Source organism: Protomyctophum parallelum (assembly GCF_964188405.1).
Source record: "Protomyctophum parallelum genome assembly, chromosome: 21".
NCBI classification, from domain to species: Eukaryota; Metazoa; Chordata; class Actinopteri; order Myctophiformes; family Myctophidae; genus Protomyctophum; species Protomyctophum parallelum.
Window position 1 is genome coordinate 33,195,292 of NC_139713.1, and position 27,670 is coordinate 33,222,961.

Genomic DNA, 27,670 nt, shown 5'->3' on the forward strand with positions numbered 1-27,670 from the left:
ATTTGTAAAAGGAATGAGTCTCAATCAATGCTAAACATGAGATGTTCCCGCTTGCTGTATTTAAACTATAAATCTAGGCTACTCTTAAACAATTTTAACCAACAATTGTAAAATTAGACAAAATGAACAGCTTTGCCTTTGCTGCAATGTAATGTGTGAGTAGTGAGTGAACATATTGGGTGTGCCATACCCAGCTGAAACGTTACTGTAGTACAAAACCAGTGATTATACTGTAGTAGTAGCATAACTATGGGTCCTCTCTCGTCGCAGTCTCTCAGATACTTAGATCATGTTATTCTTTAACAGATTTTCTCCTTATGCTCCTTTTTTTTAATTGATACATAATTTGTATTTTGTCCAATCTGTATGGTTAATATAATATAGTACATCTGTATGGTAGAGTATGTTAATACCTGTATGTTAATACTTGCTATTCTATTGAGACATTTATATTGTGTCAAAGGTCATGAGCGTGACAGAAATTTTGACATGATGGTACAAATTGAATTTACCCCCTGTCTACTATAGGCTCAATGGTGAAAAGCACTTGCGCAGATACCAGGTTCAAATGCGGGTTAGGAGAGGAAAGCTGCATAGTGCAGCTTTAAAAAAACAAAACAAAAAAACTTAAAACAAGAAATGTTAATATTCACAGCCTGATAAGAACATTTATAGTCCTATCACTCAAATGTTCATTACTTTCTCACTCCTGAACTTGATCGGGTGCAGCGCATCCATAGTAGTACAGCAGATAATAGGAACGATCTTTCACTTGGTGATACAAGCGTGAAATTTGGCATGAACATGCTTCTGGGTCACCTTTAACCTTTTTAACCGAGCCAACGAAAAATCCAATATGGCGGTCATTTTTCAAGATGGCCGCCAAATAAAAAAGGCCTTTTGGGCCTTATGGGTGCGGCCGACTCGAGACCGGGGACTGCACTCCCTGTGGGTGTGTGGAACGTGTGTGTCGAATTTGAAGTCGGTGGGGCGAACGGTTCTTGAGTTACGTGGATTACAGATGTACACACGCACACAAAATTCGTGCAATATAGCAGATCATTGGAACGGTTGTTCGCTTGGTGATACAAGCGTGACATTTTGTCATGAACCTTCCTTTGGGTCAACTCTTTAACTTTTTTAACCGAGCCATCCAAGAATCCAATATGGCGGTGCTATTTCAAGATGGCCGCCACATCTAATTGTTAGCCTATGTCTACATTTCTTAAAATTTTTAGGAAAAATGTCACCATTATAGATAGATAGATAGATAGTTTTCTTTTAATTTCTTAAATTTTTTTAATGTTTTTTTTATATTCTTTATATTATTTTTATTTTTTTGTTATTATTTTTAGTTTTCATACTGAAAATGGTAGCATGCTAATGCTAAGTTAATGCTAACATGGAATAGAAGAATAAAAAAGATATATAATTTTTTTTTAAGAAATTAAAGAAATCTATCCATCTATCTATAATGGTGAAATTTTTCCTAAAATTTGTAAGAAATGTAGACATAGGCTAACATTTAGATGTGGCGGCCATCTTGAAATAGCACCGCCATATTGGATTCTTGGATGGCTCGGTTAAAAAAGTTAAAGAGTTGACCCAGAGGCATGTTCATGCCAAATTTCACGCTTGTATCACCAAGCGAACAACCGTTCCAATGATCTGCTATATTGCACGAATTTTGTGTGCGTGTGTACATCTGTAATCCACGTAACCCGAGAACCGTTCGCCCCACCGACTTCAAATTCGACACACACGTTCCACACACCCACAGGGAGTGCTGTTCCCGGTCTCGAGTCGGCCGCACCCATGGTTGTCCAGAACCGCCACAAAAGGCCTTTTTTATTTGGCGACCATCTTGAAAAATGACCGCCATATTGGATTTTTCGCTGGCTCGGTTAAAAAAGTTAAAGAGTTGACCCAGAGGCATGTTCATGCCAAATTTCACGCTTGTATCACCAAGTGAAAGGTTCTCTCACAATATGGCTGTTAGCCGCTGTACTATAGACGCTATACACACCAATCACTCGGCAAGCATTGTCCCAGTAAAAAAAGACACCTTCCCCAGCTTTAATTTTGACATGCTATATACTATATAGTGTATGTGGTATAGTATGTTGCCTTTTTGCAATAATCTACTCAAAATAATCCAAAATGAAATAAAGATATATATATATCTTCTTTTTTCTTTTCTTTTTTTGCAAAACTGTTCTCACTCAACACACAATATTATTAGAAACATCAGAGAATTAAAATGGTCACTGTAAGTGTTCATCTTAACCCATTCTGACCGGGCACCCATTTTGGTGTTGGCATCATGTCATGCTTTAGCTATTGAAAAATAGCAGATCTACAAGCTCATATCGCGCCACCGAGTGGCGCGATACGAGCTTGTAGGTCTGCTATTTTTGAAAAAAATCGAAGAACGACTGACATTTCTAGAATCTGATCTCAGGTCAGAATGGGTTAATCAGACCAGTGTGTGTCCAGTGGAAACCTCGTATGAATCTGATCTCAGGTCAGAATGGGTTAAAGACCTGTGGTGAGTATCAGTATTTCCCTGGTTGGGGAGCTGGGTGTTCCCGTGGCACCCCGCCGGACGCGCCTGAAGGTTTGCCTGAGCTGACGGTGGAGCCCTTCCTTCACGTGGAGGTAAAGCAGGGGGTTGATGGCACTGTTCAGACACGCAAGTCCACGACTTGTCTGATGAGCAATGTAGACTCCATCAAACCACTCCTGGCACAGACGTTCCTTTGTCAAAATCCTTGCCTTCAGGTTGAGGTTCATAAGTACGTGATAGGGGATGTAACACACAGAGAAAAGTACCATCAGAATGAACAGCAGCCTCAGGCACCTCCGTTTCAGCAACCTGTCGATGTTGGTTTTGGTGCAGAGGACCACGATCACGTGTCCATAGCAGCCCAGTATGATGAGCAATGGGATGCAGAACCCGGTCAATGTTCGTCCAAGACTGTACATCAGGTAATCTTTGACCTGATCCTCGTGAGTAGTTTCGTAACATTTCCTTGTTTGGTTTCTAGTTGATGTTTTAGTGAAGAACATGTCTGGAACAATCTGGACACACACCAAGACCCAGACCATTACCGTTATCATCACAGAGTGGGTCTGAGTAATTCTTCCCATCACTCTCATCGGATGGACCACAGCCAGGTAACGATAAACACTTATACAGGTAAGGAACCCAATGCTGCCGTACAAGTTCATGTTGAAACAGAATCTTGTTACCTTGCAGAATACGTCTCCAAAGATCCAATCGTTCCCCAAAGCATTGTAGACAACCAGAAATGGTAGTGTGAGTAAATACAACATGTCTGCTATTCCAAGGTTGAAGACAAAAACGTTGACGTTCCCCAGTTTCTTCCAGTTGTGGAACAAGGATTTCAATCCCCAGCCATTTGCAATCAGACCAATGATCAGTACTGTGATATAAACGCCTGGTAAGAATTTACGTGGAAAGTCAAATAAGCGAACTGGTTGACACGAGGTGCTCTTCATTCTTTCTCCCAGTGAACAATCGGTTGATGCAGATTACGTTTCTGTAGACTCTACAGAAACACGGGCCTGTGGATCGCTAGATTGATACCCCTGCAGAGTCTGTGGTGTTTTGAGTCATGCTGTGCAAGAAACAGAAGTGTGGTTTTCAATCATTTCCTGCCCTCGAATCTCAATTTTGTCATCACACTTCAGTAAGCAGGAAATTACCCCGGACATGACCCGACATAGCGCATTAAGCCTTGCCGAGCCATGTGGCCCATTAAGGCAGGAGCCTGTCTCCTCCTAACCTTACCCTAACCTCACAAACACTATACCTAACAGTAACCTTAACCCTAACCTCACACAAACTATGCATAAACCTAACCTCAAAACCATGTCGACCTGGGCAAAACACAGAGAAAAGAGAGAGTCCGGAGTGCCAAGCAGGGAGCCATTGGTTCTCATTTTTAGTCTTTGGTATGACCTGGTCGTGGAACACAACATGGTTTGGCAAATAAACGTTTTAAAGGCAGTTCTATAGTGAAATAGTTAGATTTGAAGTTGTGTTTGAGAATGAAATGTAAAAGAAATCTGTCATATTTAATTCATAAATAGCAATGGGACTGATGGCCCTCCCTCTCTCTCTCTCTCTCTCCTATCCTTCAGATTGATGTATAATTTGGTGATAATTATTGCTAATGCCTGTGTGTTTCCCATCTGATTAGGGAATGGCTTTCTGCCTGCCCTTCTCCCCTATGTATTAAGGTAAGCAGCTCTCTCTGACACCAGCCAATATGTTTCATAACCATGGCCCTTGCCATTGATTTGTGGCCCTCCCGAGTCCCAACACACACACACACACACACACACACACACGCACGCACGCACGCACACACACACACACACACACACACACACACACACACACACACACACACACACACACACACACACACACACACACACACACACACACACACACACACACACACACACACACACACACACACACACACACACACACACACACACACACACACACCACTACTGATTACTGACATTGTCAGTATTTGTGTATCTAGATTATTTTTTAACCAGTGTGTGGACTCTGTGTTGCAAGCCCTTAAGCCAGACTGTAACAGACTGGGTTAGTGGGATACAATAAAATTGGCCTATTTTAGATCATTGATATTCTTAAGCTACAAGGCAGAGGGACATGGGGAGCAACAGACATTCAAATGCAATTTATAAATGTTCATGATGGCAGTCTGGCACTAGATGGCACTAAAAATGTACATTGTAGTTGACTACTACTAACATGCGGGCTTCTAGCAGAAAGGTGACTGGTCCAAGTGAAAAGGATGGGTGTCAAGTCCATGAGGTGAACACCCCACAGTGTCAATGTCAACGCACACTGGCACATCGTTTCTTGTCTTGTCTACAGAGGGTTGTCATCGATTGAGAGGTGAGCAGACACCTTTTTATACATAGTATGTGTGTGTGTGTGCGTGAGTGTGTGTGTGTGTGTGTGTGTGTGTGTGTTTTGAGTGTCATATAGGCAGTGGTGAAAAGTAACTTAGTACTTAGTAGTACATTTACTTAAGTACTGTACCGACACTTCTGAGGTATTTGCACTTTACTTGAGTGTTTCCAATTTCCAATACTTTTACTTCTACTCCAACACATCTCAGAGCCAAATATGTGCTTTTACTCCACTACAATTAGCTGAAAACTTTAAGTTACTACAAGTTACTTTGGATATTTAAATTTAGAATAGATAACATACATTAACCACTTCAACCCTACAGTATATACATTTCGGCCATTCGAAAATAGCAGATCTACAAGCTCATTGCAGTATTGAAACTTTTATTTAAGTAAAAAATGTGTGTCCTGTATTGTTTGGCTTTTATTATGGACTTTTTGATACTAGATACATATTTAATTCATACATTATTGTACAAATTTGATGACATGACTCATGAATAGGCTAGCGACACTCAAGTCATTTTTGTTTTTAGATTTTGTGAAATTTGTAACACAAAGTAAGCTACAATGTTGCCTTTTCGTCAATATACAAATTATCTTTTACTTAAGTACATTTTGTATTCCGGACTTTTACTTCAAATGGAGTATTTCTGTATTGATACTTTTACTTAAATGTGACTACTTTTTCCACCATTGTCTAATGCGAATAATGACCCATATAATCTTTGCTTAGTACAGACAAGAGTTCTCCACCTCATGTCTGGCATTACCTTTGCACAAAATAACCACATTTCTCACAAAAAAGCCTACAATTACAATACCATGCATTGCATATGCAGGGTTAATTCATAAAATAACGACAGCAAACTAAGTTCATGATGTTTATTGGACCCAATGTTAACAGCCTGTCACTATGCAATGTGCGAGTGAACAAAATTGATGGACAATGGCTACTAAGATATAAAACAAAATATAAATTAAACAAATCACAGTCTGGCCAACTGTAGGCATCATTACGGCAACATGGAATACTTTGTTTAACCACATGAACCCTAGAGGCCCAAAAATAGCTTCACTTCTAGGGTCATTTTAACATGGCTTTTGTGTAGTTTTTTTTTTTAATATTTAGATGTGTGATGTTCATTATATCAGACATGCCCCCTTCCTATAAGCTCCTAAACTAAAATCTCCCGGGGGTTCCCTAGAACTTCATATTTTCAGATGGGGGTCCACAGCCAAATACAGATCATTCTGCTGGTCCTCCAAAAAAAGGAGCACCACTGACATAGAAACATAGGTTTTTCAGAAAACTGTAGAAGCCATTTCTTTAGAATCGGCCTCAGGTCAAACACACCTCCCTGGCCCAAATACTTATCCTATTACTTATCCTGAACACACACACACACACACACACACACACACACACACACACACACACACACACACACACACACACACACACACACACACACACACGTGTGTGTGTGTGTGTGTGTGTGTGTGTGTGTGTGTGTGTGTCCGCTCGCACGCACAAAGCCGGGCCAGGGGGGTAGAGGGGCTGCAGCCCTCTGATAGATGGAGGGCTCAAACGTTGTGTGGATATTTTTAGAAGGAGTTGGGGGGCAAGAGAGATACGCTATTCTATATCTATGTATGGCAAAAAACATACGTTGCTGCTCCTTATCAGCACACAATATTCTATCTTTGTACCAACCTTGCAACAAATACTAAAAATATCATATTTTAGGGCTGGTGGCTGCTGAATGGAGTTATGGGTGAACTTTAGAGAGACGTTAAAGAACCACCAAAGAAGAAATCAAATAATCACAGGACTTTCAGACCGTTTAAAGCCTTATTGTGCTGTAAGTGTAAGTGGGCAGCAAATGTTGGTTTAAAAGAAAATGTGTCCATGAAACTGTCAGTCAAACACATGGCATTTTAGTCTCAGAAGGTACCAAAATAAAACAGGTCTGATGGTCTATAGTTGAAGACTAAAGATTTTGTTATTTTGTTTCTATTCTTTTGCTCGTTATGAGCATGAAATTGGCTATTTTCACAATGTCTGCACATTTCTTAGGTAGCATTTGACAATATTACCTAGACAATAACAATATTACTATCATGTGGGGAAGGAATTAAGGACGGGAAAGCCATATCTGCACCTGCGCTGTCCCGTTGGCACACCTCTGAGTCTGTCTGTCTCTGTGGTACTCTCCTGGGCACCTGGCAGCCTTGGAGTGATTGTCACATACAGTATAGAATGCTTTGACAAGACGGAAAGACACGATTAGAAATCTATGATTTGAAATGGAGCAATACCGTTTGTACTATATGACAGGTGTGGACAGTGTTGGTTGATGGGGGATGCTGTGGTCTCCTGGGTGTTAGTTTAGTATTGTTTTGTTTGGTTTGTTGTTGCTTTTCGCTATAATTGGTCAGTTATCAGTCCTTGTAATACTGTGTTGCTATGTGTTATCTTGGTAAGGAAATAATAAAGCATTAATCATAAAACAATTATAGATCAATGGTTCTCAAATTGCGGTTCCAGGGAGTCCCCCCAGCAAAATTACATGTTTTGAGCTTGTAGATCGGGAATTTATTATTCTTTTTTTATCTTATTAAATTGTATTTATTTATATATATAGAAATTATTATTATTTCTTTGTTTAAACGTTTTGAAATAAAATATGTTTTTAAAATAAAGTTATAATATTCTTCTCGCGACCCCCAAAAATTACACTGTTTGTGAAACAGAGTAAGTGTAAATATAGTAAGACTTGGATGAGGCTGGCAGCAGTGATAATAACAGGATAACTATCAGAGCTGCTATCTATCAGTGGCAGAGAGGTGGAGTCTGTCTGTCTGTCTATTTTTATCATCTTTCCTTCCATCATTTTACACTGGAAACCTTGCCTCACTATTTTTGGGCACGGGCATTATAGGCGGGAAAATCATTTTTTTAAATAGCTAAAATATCTGATATGCAAAAAAGGTAAGTATGAAATACAACTAAAGGTAGGCTACTGTAGCTAGGGTAACTGATGTTTTTGGTGAAAACTAAACGTTTCTTGTGATGGTATTCATTGCAATAGCGTGTTTGTTCAGTAATAAGAGCAAAAAAGTTACATGAACCAAAAGGTTAATTTACCTTGAATTCTAGGGTTTGTGAGATTTATATAATTAGCATCTATTAGCATTTCTCATGAAATATTTGTGATAGAAATCCAAAAGGTTACAAAAGTGCTGCACAGACCATCTTAAAAAGCTAAATACACTACATAAGACCTAAAACCAGTGTTGATTTGGTCAACTAATTAAAACTATGACGGAAAATGTTCGTTGACTACCTTTTTTCACAGACGAAAACTAATTGGAAACAAAATGAAAGCTAAGCTATGATGATGACTAAAACTAAGACAAAATATATTGGCAATTTTGTTAACAAATAAAAACTAGACTAAAATGTTAGGAAGGGACTAGTGGATAAAAGATCCATTTAAAGTAAAAAGACACAAGTCATTTTACACTTGGTTGCATGCTGATCTACAAGATCAGCTTGTAGATCTGCTATTTTCAGCAATTGTCAAATCTGCCATTACGACGCCATCAAGGCCTGCCAAAATACATTTTAATCTACTTAAAATTTAGATTTAGTCGACGAAAATCTTATGAGATAACTAAAACTAGACTAACACTAAATTATTCCAGGTGACTAAAATGTGACTAAAACTCAATGAAAACTATTAAAATTTGCTGTCAAAATCAACACAGCCTAAAACACAGAAAAGCAATAGCAAAAACACGGTAATATAAAAATAGATCGATAAACAACACAAGGAGACACATCACCATAGAATACAAGGCGCAGCAGCGTCAACAGACAGTGAAACAATAGCAAAGAAGAGAAAGAACATCTGCACACTAGTTTCTAGAGCTCCGAGACGTACTATATTTAGAGGCAACAAATTGCAACGTTTCGACCTACAAGGTCTTTATCAGGCAAAATGATGAAAGGATTTTGCCTGATGAAGACCTTGTAGGTTGAAACGTTGCAAATGTGCAAATGTAACGAAACGTTACTAGTGTGCGGATGTTCTTTCTCTTCCTTGATGTTTGCCTTGATGCCTGACTTCCAGCACCTGGCCTAAATATAGGCATTGAGAAGTGCACACAATCTTCTCCGGGAAGTGAAAGTGAAACAACAACACCATAGAACTCTCTGAAACGGGATCAAAAGCCAAGGTATAAAAGTGGGACTTTATAGTTTTACAGTTTTATCCGTGCTTATTTTGTGTGTTTTCTGGCTTCCACAGAGTGTGGTGAGATGGAGCAGCTGAACTATGCCAAGCAGCTCCTGGTGCAGTTGAACCAGCAGAGGTCTAAAGGCTATCTGTGTGATGTGATCATAGTGGTGGAGAACGCCTTGTTCCGAGCCCACAAGAACATCCTGTCAGCCAGCAGCAGCTACTTTAAATCCCTGCTTCTGCACGACAACCTCCTCAACCTGGACACAGAGATCATCAGCCCCTCTGTCTTTAAACAAGTGAGCAAGGATTTGATCGTTTCTCCAGCTCTCCTTGACTGGATCATACAGTGTTACACAAAAGCATCAAAAGTAGCATCAAAAATGTTTTCAGTTTGTAAATTTGCTACTTTTGAATTTGAATCTAGTTGAAAATAAACTGTTTTGGACATGAGGTTTCCACCTAGTATCCACCCGACAGAGACAACATTGTCCTTCGCACGACACGTGACAAATTGTTTGATTTATTTTTTTCAATTGTGATAAATTTACCCAAAATAACACTTTCTTTTAAATTGCAAAACTTATGCACTTCACCGGAGAAAATGCAGGCATTGAATTAAATGGTAGCAAATAAAACGCTGCATTACTTTAATAACAGATTCAACAGCCATTCAATGACAGTGGACCTTACTCTATGCCCTGACTCCCTAATCTCTTCATGTTTTCCAGGTGTTAGACTTCATCTACACGGGCAGCGTAGCCAGTCCCGACCACATCAGTGACCAAGGTGTTGCTGATCTCCTGACGGCTGCCTCCTACCTCCAGGTGTCACACCTAGCAGCCTTCTGCCACAGAACACTCAGACCTTCAAGCTCCGGCAGGACTCCACCCTCCTCCTCCTCCTCCTCCTCCTCCTCTGACCTTTTACAAGCCCCCAATGGGCATCTATCCCTCGGCCCCTATCCCTTCTCCAACCCCAGAGCCAACCACCACCACGGCCACCGTGCCAGGGGAGCGGAGACTAGAGCGGCAGCCCAGGAGGGACACCACCAGAGCAGGGACACGGCACAGGGCGAGGGCTTCGGCTCGCGGTGGGCGTCACGCCATCCCTTTGCAGCGGTAAATATGATGGACAGCACTGTTGAGGTGATGCACGACCTGGGCTTGGACCTGACCAGGAAGAGTCCAACAGGTAGGGCTGTTGTGTCACCATTATGAAATGTTACTCAGTCATGATTCATTGTCGAACAGATAATTGAGATTCACAATATAATTAGGTTTTTGTCGTTGAACATTATGAACAGAAATTACATTTCCGTTTGTGCTTTTAGGCTTCGTAAACAAAATATGTACAGGGCAGATATGACGCATAACTTAAAAAATGTATTACTTTATACAAAAAAAGAAATAATAGTGGAAATAGACGATCTACACGCTCAAAAATTGCAACAATGTGACGTGTTTTGAGCTTGTAGATCAGCTGTATCCACTATTTTTGAAAATGTTTCAACATGGTAACGATTATGCAAACAAATAATATATGATGTGTAGCTAGTTCAGGCAGACAACTCAAGAGAGCGCCCACCTGATCAGGCTCTAGTCACTCTTTGCCTGATCAGAGTTACTATTTAAACTTCTCTGCCTATCTGCTCATTCCTGGCTTCTCTCCTGCTGTTGCTGCTGCCTCCCTGCCTCGCCTGTTAACTTCTATATTTATGCTCAATAAATATTATATTCTAAATTCATTCTAAGAATTCTCTGACTGAATTGCAATTATGTAATAATTGTGACATGCCTACCAACAGGCAGTGGTGCAGCTACAGAAGAAGTGAGTTTTTTAAACGGTGTGGGACCATCTCGCCCTCCTGCCTCCAACACTCCTACCAACACCACCGGCTCGGCTTCACCCGACCGCAGGCGGCGGGAGAACTCCGGGCAAAGACACGACCCGCTACGGTCGAAGACGACCGCCGCGGAACGGCAGCAGAGAGCGGCCCATCGCAAGAGGCCCAGAGCCAGTTGCGGCGGCGACCAGAGCTTGTTGCAGAGAGCGCTTCTCAACGGACACGGGAGGGGCCTGGAGGAGGAGGCCAGCGAAGATGATGGACTGTCCCTGGAGGAGAGAGCAGGAGATCTAGGCTTGGCTCAAGAGGAGGTGGTACCAGTGTTAATTTTGTTGACTAAGTTGACTAAGACTAAAAGACTAAGGTTTTAGATATTCAGTCGACTAAGACTGAATATCTTCAGATGACTAAATAGGACTAAAACTAAATGTTGTGTTATTATTCAAAAGACTAAACCAGAATTTGCTGTAAAAATTAACACTGCGTGGTACAACTTTTATTTTTATGTTCAAAGATATTTCAAAAATGACCTACTTGCAACATGGTGGTGAGCTTGTAGATTGACTTGAAATGTACGGCATACGGGCATACCTATCGCCCTTCCGGGGTGGTTGTGGTAGAAATGGAACCGTACAGAGAGGTACTCCAACTGCATGCATGGTAAAGAGCAACTTTATTTGAATAAGTGTTGGAGTCATCTGAGAAGTTTTAGTCGACTAAATATCATAAGATTATAGTGGACTAAATCAAGTCGATTTAGTTGACTAAAATGTATCTTGGCGGGCCTTGATGGTGTTGAAATGGCTGATTTTACACTTTGTTGCAAACGTTGCATACTGAAAATGTATTTTCAGAGTGCAACAGCCGAGCACAAGGGTACAGGGATGTAGGCAAGGAGCGGCTCGAACCTCTAGTTTTCTAAATAAACACAATTTAAAACTATTTCTGTCTATGTCTGTGGGTTGTCACACAAGTACAACATTCCCTTCAATTGAAACCAAGTCCACATGGAAAACAAAAAGAAAATCACAGAACTTCTGCGGTTTTGAGAAAGTTTCAGGTTCTGGAAGCTTCCGGGTTAAACGTTTCTTTCAAGGCACTACTACTGTAAATAATTATGTTCTCCCTGCTCTCTGTTGATGTGTCCACTTGCCTCGCAGCAGGTCTCAGCGAATCAGACAGAGCCTTGCAGTGACATCATCAGCATCCAGAAGGAGAGCGAGGAGGTTGGGGCCACTACCTGCAGTTACCCCCGGTTCCCACCAGGGGGGGATGACTACAACGACGAGCCTCCTGTAGGTGACAACCTGTACATGTGCATCCCATGTGGACGAGGTTTCTCCAGCTCTGAACAGCTCAACGCTCACGTAGAGTCACACACTGCAGAGGAGCTCTACATTAACGTCGAGGTGGTGGAAGAAGAGAATGGTGAGTGTCTGAAACCTCGGAGGCCCTTCCTTTCTTGCATCTGACCCTTTATAAGCTGAGACCCCACCATGCACACGCACACACAAACAAACACATTTGTCAAACATGTTACCCACCGGTATACTTTTCATACCATGAAAATAGCAGATCTATAAGCTCACAAAGCGTCCCAATGCGTGAGCTTGTAGGTTAGCTATTTTAGCTAGTTCTGAAACTTCTTTTGGAATCTTGAAATATGTAGAATCTAACCGTCTCCGCCAGGCCGAAGGCCGAGACTATATCTGTCCCTATAGGCTCTGTCTGTGTGTCCGTCGGTCTGTGAACAGCTAATCTCTGGCACCATTGGCCTGATCGTTTGGCCCTGCATTTTCACATCGGCCTGTTATAGTGCCACCAGGAGGTCGATTTTAGCCCAACACATTTTTCGATATTAGTCCCACAGTTTTAAATTGATAATATAATTACCCCCCAAAGATGCAAGTTATGATTTTGTGCAGAGTGTATAAAATGTCATACTACTACCTCCAAACAGACACGACGTCCTCACAGCCTTCGTGTGATATTTGGCGCCAGGCCGGGGGCCCAGCGGACCAGGCCGGGGGCCCAGCAGACTCCAGGTCACTAAACACCAGTGTAAAGGATGAGGAAGAGGTTGAAGACGAAGCTGCGGACCCGGCCGAGAACCAGCCGGAAGATCCCCCCGAAGAGGACACGGCGGTGGAACGTTCTCACCCGCACCACCACCTCCTGCACCACCACGTGTGTTCCGTCTGCAACCAGCGCTGCGAGGATGCCGCCTCGCTGCGGCAGCACGAGAGGAGCCACCACTGGCTCGCCGACGCCACCGCCGCCAGGGCCTCCTTCCCCTGCGCGCTCTGCGGGAAGCTGTTCACGCAGCGCGGCACCATGACGCGCCACATGCGCAGCCACCTGGGCCTCAAGCCCTTCGCCTGCCAGGAGTGCGGCATGCGCTTCACGCGCCAGTACCGCCTGACGGAGCACGCGCGCGTCCACTCGGGGGAGAAGCCCTACACGTGTCAGCTGTGCGGCGGGAAGTTCACGCAGCAGCGCAACCTCATAAGCCACCTGCGAATGCACACGCTGGCCTCTTGAACACCAATGAATACATCAACCTTTTTTGTGCCGAGGACCCCCAACATGTATTTGGCCGTGGACCCTCCCATCTGAAACTGTTTGGTGCCAGGGACCCCCAGCAACGTTATGCAAAAAAAACTAAACACTAAAAATGATCATTATTCAAAAGTTTCTAAACTATTTTGATATTTTTCAAACAACAAAAATATCAGATGTACAAGCTTGCAGCGTGGCACGAAATGAAGCGCTATAAGCTTGTACATCTGCTATTTTTGAATAGAGTACCAAAGTCTTGACATCACTCCCTCTACCCCTGGGTCACGGAAGTATTTTCCTCATAGAAGTTCCTCATAGAGAAATCTTGGACCCGAGTCTGTTTGTTCTTGTTACCTCACATCACTATAACATATCTAAACATAAATGTAGTGATTGTTGTTGTTGCCATAAGCCTGGTCTGTGATTAATCACATTTGTCATGCCTATATACGTGCCTGTGTATACAGTATATGCAAAGTTTACATCGTTTTTAATAAAAAACATTATTGAAGCTCAGACTGAATTTAGCCAAACTTGAACAAAACCAATGAATGAAGCGCTATTTTACTATAGTATATGTCTTGTGAATTGTATTTTATATTTATATATATTTTTTTTACCTTTCATGAGAATCGTCATGAGACAGAATAAGACACTGTCAATAGTAGGCTATGAGATTCACTCTTTTCTGGACCTTTCTACCCAATGGCCCCATTTTGAGATTATTATTATGTGAGTTTAGTGTTTGTGAGGTTAGGGTAGTAGTGCAATTGTCCTTCATTTAACACCTATCTTCTGAGTGCAGATCCTAGTCCAGTGTCAGCAATATATATTCAGTAAGCATTATGCTACAGATTTGTCAGGGCCCAGGGTTTATAAATATTAGATTTAGGGTTAAAAACAGTCCACCCGAGGCCTAGACTGGATCACGTGGGCCAGTTTGGAACAAACACCAGGCTTTCCTCTGAGGTGGAAAGTCTGGTGACGTGAGGTTTAGGTGTTTGGGTGTTAGGTGTGGTGGGCTGCCGCTAGGCAGTCTGTCACAATGGGGACTGCCCATAAATCTGACATGACATCCCATTAGTCCGAGTCTGACCTACTTGGCCGGTTAAGACTGAGGTTAGGGTTAGCGATCTACGTGGCCGGTTAAGAGAGAGGCGTGGCCGGTTAAGACTGAGGTTAGGGTTAGCAACTATACGTGGCTGGTTAAGACTGAGGTTAGGGTTAGGGTGTGGGATAATGTTAGTAATCTGACTAACGGGAGGTCAGAATAATGATGATGTTACCGCAAAACAACAATAGCTCTTCTCATAAACAGGCCATATTGAAATATTAACAACCACTTGCCATGTTGGGGACCAACACAGGTGTTTCAATTTGTCTGAACCGTCTGATTGGCGTCAAACAATAACTAATTAATTTGTTTGCAACACCTGTTGGTCCTCAACATGGCTGGTGTAAGACTACATTTAAACCTCATGAATAGTTTACACTCAAGTCATTACCTCTAATGTTTATTATTTTATGCTGTGCAATATAATTATTTGGATTCCACGCTGAATCCACATGCTCTGCTACGTGCACACAACACTATCAGGATCCACATGCTCTGCTACGTGCACACAACACTATCAGCATGGCCATGGGCAGCATACACTATAATTAAATATTGTTTCATAGCAGTGCTGCCCACACTCACATTTCAAAGCTTTTGTGGAGCTGAAACACATGCCCCGCCCTGAATGCATGTTTGATTGATTGAAGTATGTATTAACAGTTTGCAGAATTACAGTACATTTCAATACAAAAACTGTCAACTGTGAGTGGACGACACCATAAAGTATTACACTTGTTTACAAGAGGGTCCACCATTTTCAATTCATCATAACATTTAGAGACATACAAATATACACTTCTATATAGCCCAAAACAGGAAATCATCATAGAGGAGGTAAAAAGGGAAAACAATAGTGAGGGTTAGGTTTAGGGTTAGGCTGGGGGCCCTTGAGGTGATATTCCAGGGTGTTCCCAGACCCAATCCCAGCAAAAGTAGTTAATACAGCATCATATAACCACTTTATCTTGGCATTCCCAAAATTGTAGATATCTGCATTTTTATTATTATTATTATTATTATTATTATTATTATTATTATTATTATTTTGATGTGTGTTTACTGTTGACAGTAAACACACAGTACACTGGAACCTGGATGTAGTGTACTGTGTTTATTGTCAACAGTCAGGAGTCAACAAGTTGAGCTTTAGCGCCGCCCGCAGTCACATCGGCTACAAACCAACTGAGCCCCGCCCTCAGCGCCCTGAACATACCACCCCTGCTCTGCGTGCACTCTACTGCCTGACTCCAGAGTCCACACTATCAGCATCTGGACGAGTGTGACGAGATCAGGGGGCTCTCCACTGTACACAAGTACACAGGCTTCCATTCTTTATCAGTCTCTGAACAGTTAGTACCAAGTCCAATGTTCAACATCGCTGTGCCTTTGCGTGGTGAGGCAGTTAGCAGCGTTCTTTCTGCACTAAGCACCGGGCTGCATAGATGGTGGCTCTGATTCGCAGCGTCTGATGAAATAAATAGTAGTTGTATCTGATCGGGGTTAGGGTTAGCTCTACACTGCAACCAAAATGTCTGGAAACCCTCTGTTCGTGAGTCCCTTCCACAGACCCCGGTGTCTGGCGGCTGCAGCCCCGGCAGGGAAAACCAAACTTACTCATCCTGGCAAAGCTATTTTGGCAGGTAAGTTTAGTAACTTTAGTTTAGCCTACTACAAAGTTATTTAACAGTCGTGACTCGTCACTGTTATTGTAATAACAGTGTGTAACGTAACATTGTTCACAAAGTAGTGCATTAGAAGATATTTCCAACAGTTTGAACTTTAGTATGAGATCTAATGTCTGACGTGTTCTGTACCGAACATAATATATTTAGCTATTTCGTGCATTTCAGTGTACTGATCGGAGTCGTAAGGTTAGCTCCTTTGCTATCATTTAGTGCTGCATGCTGGCCGTTGGAAGGAAGCATTCAGCTGATCATTCTCGTCAGTCGGGATCTGACCGTTTTTATTATAACTAAATTAAACACCAGTGTACATTTATTTCTGATAAGAGAGTTAGCATAGTAAGCATACTCAACGGCGTGTGTGTATAAAAGGAAAGGGGTGTGCATGCCATGTTTGTGTCATCTTGACACCGGAAGTTCAGGCTTGTACTGGCCTGAGGGGGTTCGATGCTTTTAAGATGGAATGGAACTTAAACCTCTCTTGTTATTTCATTTCATCATGTGCCCAGCAGCAGTTACTCTGTTTTACAGTTCATTAATTAATTAATTCATTCATTCATTCACAGTTAGTTGGTACAGTACAGTTGGTACAGTACATGCATTTGCATAGGGAGTAGGCAACCTACATAGGCACGGGTGCCAACATTGGCACAGGGGAGGCAGGGTGATCCCTGGCACACTGGCATAATTGTGTGAGAGGATTTTTTGCTTTTAAAATTAATACAACAAAATATTGTCAATTAAATCCCATCACATCTCTATGCAAATCACATCTTGCACACAATTCTACAATTCAACCTCCTATAACTTGGACTGGGGAGGGTGTCTGGGAGATATAGGTGGGGTTATTGCTCTGAGTCTAATGATCAATGTCCTGATGGGAATGAACACATTTCTAAGGTTGTTATGAATATGGACAATCTCCTCTTTAAAAAAAAAACATTGAGCTAATGGAGCCTGCCTGCTTGCTCAGGGGATAAGTTGGTCAGGTCAAACTTCATGTCAGATCCTGTGTCAGGTGAGACATGACCTTTTGACACAATCTGAATGTCTCAATAGAAGAGCAGGAAGACAACCACCCCAAACCAGTCGTGGATTTACTGTAGGCAAAGGCAGGCAGTTTTACTAGATACTTTGTAGATTTGGATTAACCACTTCAGCCCTATACTGTAACTGTATACATTTTGGCCATTTGAAAATAGCAAAGCTCACAATGTGTCACATGCGAGCTTGTAGATCTACTATTTTCAGAATAGTTTTATACATTTAAAAACTTGTGAAATGGGTCATCCTGCATAATGAGTACTTTCGACTCTTGGTACTTTAAGTACATTTTCATGCCGATACTTGTCTTTTACTCAAGTAAATTTGGAATTCCATTATTTTATTTGTAACAGAGTATTTCTACATTGCAGGATTGATTATTTTACTTTCCTACACTGCTAATGACCCAGATCCCCTATGGTCAGAAAGAGGATTGAGTACTTTTTTAGCTCAGTTCCATGAAGCACGATGACCAAGCACATTGCTCTGTCGACCTCGGCACAAGTCTGTACACACACACACACACACACACACACACACACACACACACACACACACACACACACACACACACACACACACACACACACACACACACACACACACACACAATACAGAATGTTATATCTTTAAGGTGGGAAGAGGTAGAAAAGAAAGTAGATCATTTGAACTGTTATTCCAAGTTTTATACTTGGTTGTGTGCAGTGTTGCACACAGCATTGGGGATCTGTCGTTTTACGCCAGCATGCAACTAAGTAATATAAATTAGGCCTTGTTCTTCTTATAGTCGTCCCCCCCCCCCCCCCCCCCACACACACACACACACACACACACACACACACACCATGACACACAGTATTTATGGATTAAAGTTCTCAGTCGCCACAACTGATTTCAGTCATTTGGATTCCATAGAAGCTAGAAGCTAGAAGTCTTCTATGGAAGCATGTTGCACAGAGAAAATAGCTGAATTACAAACTCTCAATGCGTCTGCATTTGTTATTATTTTAAGATTAGAGCATTTGAAGTGGTCAAACTAGCAACATGTTTTCCGAAGCATCTTCCATAAAACCTTAATAGTCTTGGATATTTCATAAAAGCAAAGGTTAAAGCCTCAATCTGTGATTTCTTCACATGGTTTGTATGTAGAACATCAGGAACAAATTATTTCTAAAACATAAGTTTACATATTGTGTTCATTGTTATGCAATAGTTGCATCTCTTCTCCAGTTAGGAATGAAGGTACTAGCTGGATGAAGGCTTGGGATTGCAGGTGATGACATGCTCTGTTTGTTTTTCTGGTTTTGCTTCATTTGGCTATAAAGACATCTTCTAACCAAAGAATGCTGGGGTTTGGTGTCACCCTTCCAAACTGACCATGATGATCATCTCTTGGCAGCAAAAATGTTTTTGAAAAAGCTGTGTTTTGTTGAGTGGGTCTGTGACAAATAAAAAAATGTTATGATGTTGTTAAGAAGGAATCCTAAAACATTGGCCTGACCCTGCATGCTGTGTGCAGACATGTGTTGGATTGCACTGCATGACAAATGTCAAATCATATTTTCATTGAAACTATACAAACTGTAGGATGCCAGGAGTTCAACAAATGAACCTGGCATCTGTCTACATAAGTTAACATAACTATGCTATCTAAATTTAATTTTATCCTTTGCATAAGATTGAATGGTTGTCAAGGCTACGGCAAGTGCTACGGGCATACTGTAGTTATATTTTAACTTCTTAGTTGAACTATAACTACAGTAAGTATAGATGTTACCTATGCAGTGTTTTGGAAGGTAACCTCCCCCCTGGAGCTGGAACAGGATCTAGTCCTAGGGGGAGTATCATCATGTGGGCAGAATCACTCGCTCAGCAGCTAAGCCAATCGGCTGCTGCCATTCTGTTTGCAGTTGAACGCCAGATGTGTCAACCCACTGCCTCTTAAGGTGGAACGGAACCGTTCCATTATAGAAGAATGTGTACACCAAAAAACAAAAAGGATATTGATATGTGTAGTAAACATTTAATGCAATCCTCTGTGTGTGCGCGCGCAGAAAGAGAGAGACCAAGTTAAGGGCACAGAGATTTAATCTGTTTTTGTGTAGTTGTATAGTGTTGTTATGGTAATTACCTACCAGTCTGTTAATGCAGATTATGCTCATTTTGCATTTGCCTGGGCATGTGAGGATTAACAGATTTGTTTTCTTTGCTGTGTTACTGACTATCTCACCATAATATGCTTGTATCATGTGTCCTGCTTGGTCTGTGATTGAGATTTGTATTATCTGCTGTGCTGTTCCAGGTGGGCTTGCAGGAGGCATAGAGATCTGCATTACTTTCCCCACTGAGTACGTCAAAACACAGCTGCAGCTGGACGAGAAGGCCAACCCTCCCAAATTTAAAGGCGTTGGTGAGTCTTTTGTCAACATCTGTTCTCTTAATAACAAAAACTTCTGCCCCCATTTTCTTCTACTAGTTTTATTAGTCAGAAATGTAAACAGAGGGGTGTCGTGCCTCACAGCTAGAAGGTCCCAGGTTCGATTCCCACCGTGGGGTTGGCTAAAGGGCCTTTCTGTGTGGAGTTTGCATGTTCTCCCCGTGTAGAAACGCTAATACGCTAACTGGGAGGTCACGATAAATTTTTGAGCTAAGATCGTCCCTCACTTCTTCATTCCTGAAGAAGATCCCAGTGATCGAAACATTGAATTAATAAACCAAATGGAGCTGAGTTTTCCTTTACCAGTGTTGTGGACTCTATTTCTTTCTCCTGAATCACTAATATCCGCAGCTTGAATGAACCATTGTGCAGATGCATTGACCCACTTTCTAACTGTTATCTGTTAGCAGAGAGTTGCTGGACTTTGCTATGTCTGTCTGTCTGCCGCCCTGTCTGCTTTCATCTCAGTGCACGGTTTATCCCATTTTCTTGACTGAGCCCGATTTTAAAAACGCCTTCTAAAAACTAACACAAAGTTTTCAGAAAAACCTGCAAAAAATGTCAAGAAAAGTAATGTTGCTATGCTATATACATAGCTTTCCCGGATGGAGGGTCTTCTTCGAGTCTGTAGCAATCTCAGATGTCGTTCTGCCAATATCCGGCACAGGCCACAGCTGATGGGGTAGGTTCTGCCAGGTCTTCTGGACTGCACCGGGTGGTCGGCACATTCCAGTAGGTGCACGTGTCTTCTGTTGTGTAGTTCCAGACTTTGAGTGCTTTGCACCTCCCCTATTCCACACGCAGTCCATTGAGTGACTTCCAGGTTTTCCAGCCAAGGTCGTGGCCACTAGCAAGGCTTTCTGTTGGTGTTATTCCTCTGTCCAGCCATTCATGAGCGCTTTGCGATTCATCTTGCCAGATGTTGGCCCTTGCTGCTTGTCTGCACGAACCTGGCTCTAGATGGGAGCCTGCGTGGGGGTGCTACGTGGCCATGCAAGGGGTGTCTAATGTCTGTCTCCTGTGTTCACCGTTCATCTTGAGCGATACACATTCGTCTGATGTGCGAGGGAGAGATGCCAGCTAGTGTATAGAGGCACGGGACAGGTGTTGTCTTACTCTTGTCGCATGTGATGATGCGACAGGTGTCGTTGAAGGCTGTGTCGACCAATTTGGTGTGACTTGATCGGCTCCAGCTTGAGCAGGCATACTCTGCTGTAGAGAAAGACAGGGCCATGGTCTGCGCCCTACCTTTTTATTTAATTATTTTATTTATATGTTTATTTAACAGGGACAGTACAAAAACAAATGTATCAAGTTTGTAAAAACATGAAACCATTGCGTTGTACATATAGGGTTTATAGCCAAGGCCAATTTGCAACCCCAGTCCCTGGTTAGGCCTTTCTATAACAGGGTATAACAACGTATAGTCTTTCTCTAGAATAGACATTTCCTTCACCAGTTAACTTGTATCCTATGCTTCAGGTCACTTTTAAGACAATAGACTCATGAATTATATACTTTTGTAAGGTCAGTGCAGTAAATATTTAACATATTCTTGTGATGACTGCAAAATGTCCAACGCTAATAAGGTGCAGCAAGATAAGGCACTTTTGCTCTTCTTGTTTGACTCTTTATTATTTTATTTAGGCATTTATTACCTCCTACTCTCTCACCTTGCTCTGAACATTACCCTCCTGTCTTACTTACTCTGACCTTTAAGAACTGGAGCACATCACCCCAGTTATTAAATCCTTAAACTGGCTCCCTGTGTGTCAAATAAGTTATTTCAAAATAGTACTGTCTATCTGTGAAAGTTCTGCTTTCTGTCCCAAAAAAATAAAATAAAATAAACTTGGGGAACCAGCATTTAGTTTTTCATGCTCAACATATCTGAAACAAACTCCCAGAAAACTACAGGTCTCTTATCTCTTTTAAAACACAACGAAAGACCTTTCTGCTTGCCACTGCCTTTGATTTGAGTTACTCTTTCCTTTATTTCTCCTTTGTCTTCTGCACTGTAACTGTTATTGTGCTTCCTTTGCTTGTTCTATGTAAAGCACATTGCATCTTGCTTCAAGATGATCCTTGTTGTTGAAATGTGCTATACAAGTAAAACTGCCTAGCCTTGCCTTGCTCTCTCACCTTTGACCTGTATCCCTCCTGTCTTACTTTCAGGTGACTGTGTGGGGCAGACAGTTAGGAGTCATGGGGTGGCTGGTCTGTACAGAGGCCTGAGCTCACTTGTGTATGGCTCCATACCAAAAGCAGCTGTCAGGTACCACACACACACACACACACACACACACACACACACACACACACACACTAATCAGCAGCTGAGCAAAATTGTATAGCATTTTATACACTACTGTTTAATTAATTATTAATCTTTGTTTGTTAGAACATGCCTAAATCAACCTTTAAATTCTAAGGTAATTGCTAAATATGTGCCATAATCTGATTAATCGTTTCGATAATCGCCTTATTAGTCAGTTATGGAAATAATCGTTAGTTGCAGCCTTAACACTTACACATACCTATTTCCATATCATACTGTACTGTAACCGTTGGCTGGGTGTGTTGTCATTTTGAAATGTGTCTCCATGATCTTCCATGTCTTCGTCAGGTTTGGAGTGTTTGAGTTCCTGGCTAATAAGATGCGTGATGAGAATGGTAATCTGAACAGCACCTCAGGGTTGCTCTGTGGTCTGGGGGCCGGCATGGCCGAGGCTGTTGTTGTGGTCTGTCCCATGGAGACGGTCAAGGTCAGCCCGGGTTCACACTAGTACACCCTTGCATTAACATTATCGTTGCTGTCGAACAGAAACATCTCTTATCTCCACATTGTAACATGTTGTTTACTTCCGGTTTACGACCCGGGACCTTTTGGTCTTCAAAAGAGTATGTACTGCAAAGACCGTGGCAGAACGGAATAATTAATTAATTAATACATGGCAGTCAAAGTGTGTGTGTGTGTGTGTGTGTGTGTGTGTGTGTGTGTGTGTGTGTGTGTTTTGTTTTTTAGGTCAAATTCATCCATGACCAGACATCAGCAAACCCAAAGTACAAGGGCTTCTTCCATGGGGTGAAGGAGATTATTAGAACTCAGGGTAAGACTCAGGTTGTGCATGTTGGCCACCCCAGCCCGTGTATATGCCTGTAGTGACCTTCCTTGCCCAGCTACCCTCACCCGAACACACTTGCATTCCCTATCTAATCCAACTCCCCTTTTTCTACTTTTTGTGTTCTTAGTATAGAGGGTATGCGCGTGACATCATCATCATACCCGGAAGTTATGCGGTAATGCCTACTGAGTGGCAAAATCTACTTTCTGGCCTTGACAGCCCAACATCCAAACAGAAAAGTCCTGTCTGATCGCATTAAACGACTTTAAACACATTAAATTAACTTTGCCACTCACTTTGCCACTCGATCTGCCATTCACTTTATGCATGCGCATACCCTCTATTGAACCTTCCAAGTATTGAACCTTTTTAAAGACCTAGTGAAATGAAAAATACGTTTTTCACACTTTTAGTTAGACCACGTCTGTGGTGGACATATGGGCATATCTAACATTGGATGCCAAAAAAAATCGGAACATTTTCATTTTTGTGCTTTTTTGGGGGGAAAGAAAGTTGTTTATTTTTATATAAAAAGTCCATAAAATCGAATTTTAATTACTTCCTGTAAATGAAAACATGCGTGATGACATGTCGAGTAAAAACCAATAAAAAAATAAGCTCACCTGTTTGATTCCCATTGCTGCATCGTCCTCCAAACACCGGCTGGTTTTGATTTCAAACTACTCCGTTTTAATCTCATTCAAGATGTCATCCAGCCAGTGTATTACTCGTTTTAAACTTAATAATCACGCTAAAATATGTACAGTATATAGGTTGTGTATAGGTTAGAGATAAGCCCCTACTGGCTTCGCTGCCATCTCTCTGTCACTTTGTAAACAAACCACTCTGCATGTGCACCTTAGAGTATATATTAATAGAGACAGCACCCGGAGGAAACCCTGAGGCAAAATGGACATAGTGGCCGAATTTGATATTGCAGCACTGGCCACACATGAACGCACTGGTCCGTTGACTATCATTGCGCACGTTCATGATGACACGTGAACGCTGTTTCATACATGAACGCACGTGAACTCGTGCAATGATAGTCAACAGCAGCGCGTTCATGTGTTTGGGCCCAATCCATCCCAGAATGCACTCTGTTCCTACCCGGAAGGAGGAGTGAAATCGCCTCATGCGCTTTTGGGCAACTTAATGCAAGTTGATGGGAGGAGAACTCGGGTGCAGTCTCTATTAATATATACTCTAAGATGTGCACGTGCATGAGACAGAGAGATGTCCCATAGCCTGGAGGGATGCGACGCTCTGATTGGTTCAGAAACTCAGATCCTAGTGTTTGAGGCTGAAACTAAAATGCCCGAATTATCTTAAATTAAATTTCACCCGTCTTTATTTCAGGAGGAGAAAACTATTTTTCTCCTAATAAAGCTGTTATCTTATTTTGTATCTGTTTTCTGTAAAGTGACATTGTGTATCTAGAAAAACTTTATATACATTGTAATGTATTATTTTAATGATTACATTGTTTAACTGCTGTCCTCAGGGCTGAAGGGGACGTACCAGGGACTGACAGCCACAGTCCTGAAGCAGGGCTCAAACCAGGCCATCCGCTTCTATGTCATGACTGGATTGAGGAACTGGTACAAAGGTGTGTGTGTGTGTGTGTGTGTGTGTGTGTGTGTGTGTGTGTGTGTGTGTGTGTGACTGTGTGTGTGTGTGTGTGTGTGTGTGTGTGTGTGTGTGTGTGTGTGTGGGGGGGGGGTTATACTACAGTACAGGGGTCTTCAATAGGGGGTCCGGGACCCATAGGGGGTCCTCAGAGTTACTTGCTATTTTTGGCAAAGAGGTTTTGTGTAGAGGGGGAAAAAGAGCAGACCAAGTACAGAACCATGTATTGAGGGTTTATGTGGTTAAATGTCTGACCATACACATTAACATCAAGTCCAACATATTAAATAGAAAAGATAATGTGTAAATAACATGTAAACACAAAACATAGATTTTTCACAACAGTGATGATAGTGCTGCAAAACAAGCCTGAAGCTATCTATGAAAAAGTGTAATCTGCAACACAACTTTATACGATATATAATGGGAGGTCCCTGCTTCATCTCTCTCTCAGATAAGGGGTCCTTGACCTGAAAAACCTTGAAGACTAGTATAGTATGTTCAACACATTCATGTTCAACTCAATAACATGGCTTTCTTTATGTGTGAATCATCTAGGAGACGATCCTAACAAGGCTCCCAATATGTTGATAACTGGACTGTTTGGAGCTACTGCTGGAGCTGTCAGTGTGTTTGGAAACACTCCCTTGGATGTTGTAAAGACTAGGATGCAGGTACAGTATGACACTAACTTCTGAGCCACAGCTGACATATCATAATTAATAATAATCATGATTGGCTATCAGGATACCAAAAGGAGAGGTAAACGTTTGTATCTGTTGATGACATGTATTTATTATGACTAATTATTGACAATTTGCTCGTGTTCTGTTCGGAGGAGGGAAGTTGGGCGGGGAGGATGATATTTGTCACTACACACATACTATTACGGGCTTGGTGTGTGTGTGTGGGTGGGGGGGGGGGGGGTTGTACCTGTCAGTGGGGAGTGTTGGGGCGGGAGGGTGCTTCCTGCTAGCAGGTGAGCCAATAGGATACAACAGCAGTGACAACAAACATAAATGTGTGTGGGGAGGAATCAATTGGCATAATAAATAAAACAATTGAGGAGAAAAGGGGTAAAAGCCTACACAAAAGTAGTAGTAGTAGTAAAAACGATGTTATGAAAATGCTTAAAAAGTGTATTTGTTATTCAACAGGGTCTTGAAGCTCACAAGTACAAAAGCACGCTGGACTGTGCCACACAGATCATGAAGCATGAAGGACCTGCTGCGTAAGTTCTTATGCGATATGCATCGTGTTTGGAGGTAGTAGTAGTTCTCATGCGATATGCATCGTGTTTGGAGGTAGTAGTAGTAGTGCATTCAGAAACAACAAAACACAATTGAAGTGTCAGGAATGGACAAATGCTACATTATCCCATTTAGACCTGAGGCCAAAACGTCAAATACAAAATAATTATGTTGCTATATAGTATTGTCTCTGTCGGGTGGGAACCTCATGTCCAAAGCTGTAATACTTTTCAGGATTCAAATTTAAAAATAGCAAAAGTAGTAGATCTACAAGCTTAGAGGCGTTCCCAGCTTCAACAACAGTCTGTACAGTAGGTGTAACAGGTCTAAATGGGTTGTCGATATCCCATGAATGGAATGGACAAATGCTACAGTATGTCAGTATCCCCAACGGACATAAACTCTCTCTTCCTTCCTCTGTCCCATGCAGCTTCTACAAAGGAACCGTACCTCGACTGGGTCGTGTGTGTTTGGATGTGGCCATCGTCTTCATTATTTATGAGGAAGTAGTGAAGATCCTCAACAAGGTCTGGAAGACAGATTGAAGTGGACCCCCCACACACACACACCCACCCCTACCCAGTGATGAGTACACAAGCAGGACAAGCTAAGGACCTCCAAACCTGTCACCTCCTCAACAACGCTACTCTTTAGGTTGTAATATCTACCTCCATAACAACTAACGTTAAAGTGATTAATTTCCTGTAGCCAGACACTTTTAAGTCTAATCGAAGTCTGTGGAATAGGTAAATGGCCGCCAATTGCAACGTTAATTGTTTACACCTACCCTCTCATCTTTAATTTCTAATCAGAGGACGTTCTTTTAGAGCTCAGGGAAGGGGTCAAGGGGATGAATGATTTGTTTTGGTCTAGACCTGAGAATGTGACCACAGACTTTTATCTCATGTTGTACATATTTCATAATAATAATAATCCATAATTCAACAGTTCCAACTTAATGTGAGGTACAGTAGCTAATACTTGAAAAGAGAGAAGAGATGGTCAACAAACTAATTATTTTATGGACCATGCAAGTAGTGGATTCATAAAACAAAGAAATGATAGGCTATCGATGCTAATAGAAGTATGATTGTTGGTTGATTTCTATCAACATGCAATTAAAACCTAAATGCCTTACATTCATGTTCACATTCACAAAGCATTTATTAAGATTGTATTTTGAATAGAGATTCTATATTCAACGATTTGTCAAGCAAATCGACATAATTGAGATTGTAGAAATGCTGTCAGGTGATTACATTTTCCAGTCGCAGAAATGTATTAAAACCTGATTTATATACTTGGTTGTGCGCAGGTGTCGCTCACCGAAGATCACTCACAATAAGGGATGGGAACCTTTTTATTAGTGTTTAAACGGTTCCGGTTCCTTAACAATTCCCTCTTAGCAGTCCGATTTGTTAATGGTTCCCTTTAACGATTCTTATAGGGGGTTTCCAAATGGACCCTTACAGGTCTGTAACTCTGAGAGTATACAAATGGAACCAAATGGACCCTTACAGGTCTGTAACTCTGAGAGTATACAAATGGAACCAAATGGACCACTACGGTTGTAGTTGTACACTCTCAAGAGTTATTTTGGTCCTTTAAAATTAAAAGTTTGAGAACTTGGTACACTGGTATAGTAATTGTATGTAGAGCAGACATGAAGTCCACATGCCAGCTCTGACAGTGGGATCAAAACGGTTCTGGAAACGGTTCCAAAATGTGATGGAACTGATTCCTGGTTT

General features: G+C 41.7%; 2 protein-coding genes across 2 annotated transcripts; one reads left to right on the forward strand and one right to left on the reverse strand.

Annotated features, from left to right (window-relative positions):
• Nucleotides 1-2,535: 2,535 nt before the first annotated feature.
• Nucleotides 2,536-3,591, reverse strand: LOC310878950 (P2Y purinoceptor 1-like; the record flags this gene model as incomplete). Its single annotated transcript, XM_083793366.1, has 1 exon — nt 2,536-3,591. Exon 1 carries the CDS (start codon nt 3,520-3,522, stop codon nt 2,536-2,538), a length of 987 nt encoding a protein of 328 aa, XP_083649492.1. The 5' UTR covers nt 3,523-3,591.
• Nucleotides 3,592-16,008: 12,417 nt separating this feature from the next.
• slc25a1b (slc25a1 solute carrier family 25 member 1b) lies at nt 16,009-27,026 on the forward strand. Its single transcript, XM_083793474.1, has 9 exons — nt 16,009-16,395; nt 19,784-19,891; nt 22,094-22,193; nt 22,545-22,683; nt 22,944-23,028; nt 24,548-24,652; nt 25,231-25,346; nt 25,830-25,903; nt 26,353-27,026. Exons 1-9 carry the CDS (start codon nt 16,284-16,286, stop codon nt 26,465-26,467), a joined length of 954 nt encoding a protein of 317 aa, XP_083649600.1. The 5' UTR covers nt 16,009-16,283; the 3' UTR covers nt 26,468-27,026.
• Nucleotides 27,027-27,670: the final 644 nt, after the last annotated feature.

Bases quoted from the DNA above. Each gene is read 5' to 3' on its own strand.
- slc25a1b (XM_083793474.1), top strand. From the start codon at position 16,284: ATGTCTGGAAACCCTCTGTTCGTGAGTCCCTTCCACAGACCCCGGTGT. The intron at 25,347-25,829 runs GTACAGTATGAC...GTTATTCAACAG, and splicing joins TTGTAAAGACTAGGATGCAG to GGTCTTGAAGCTCACAAGTA. The intron at 25,904-26,352 runs GTAAGTTCTTAT...TGTCCCATGCAG, and splicing joins AAGCATGAAGGACCTGCTGC to CTTCTACAAAGGAACCGTAC.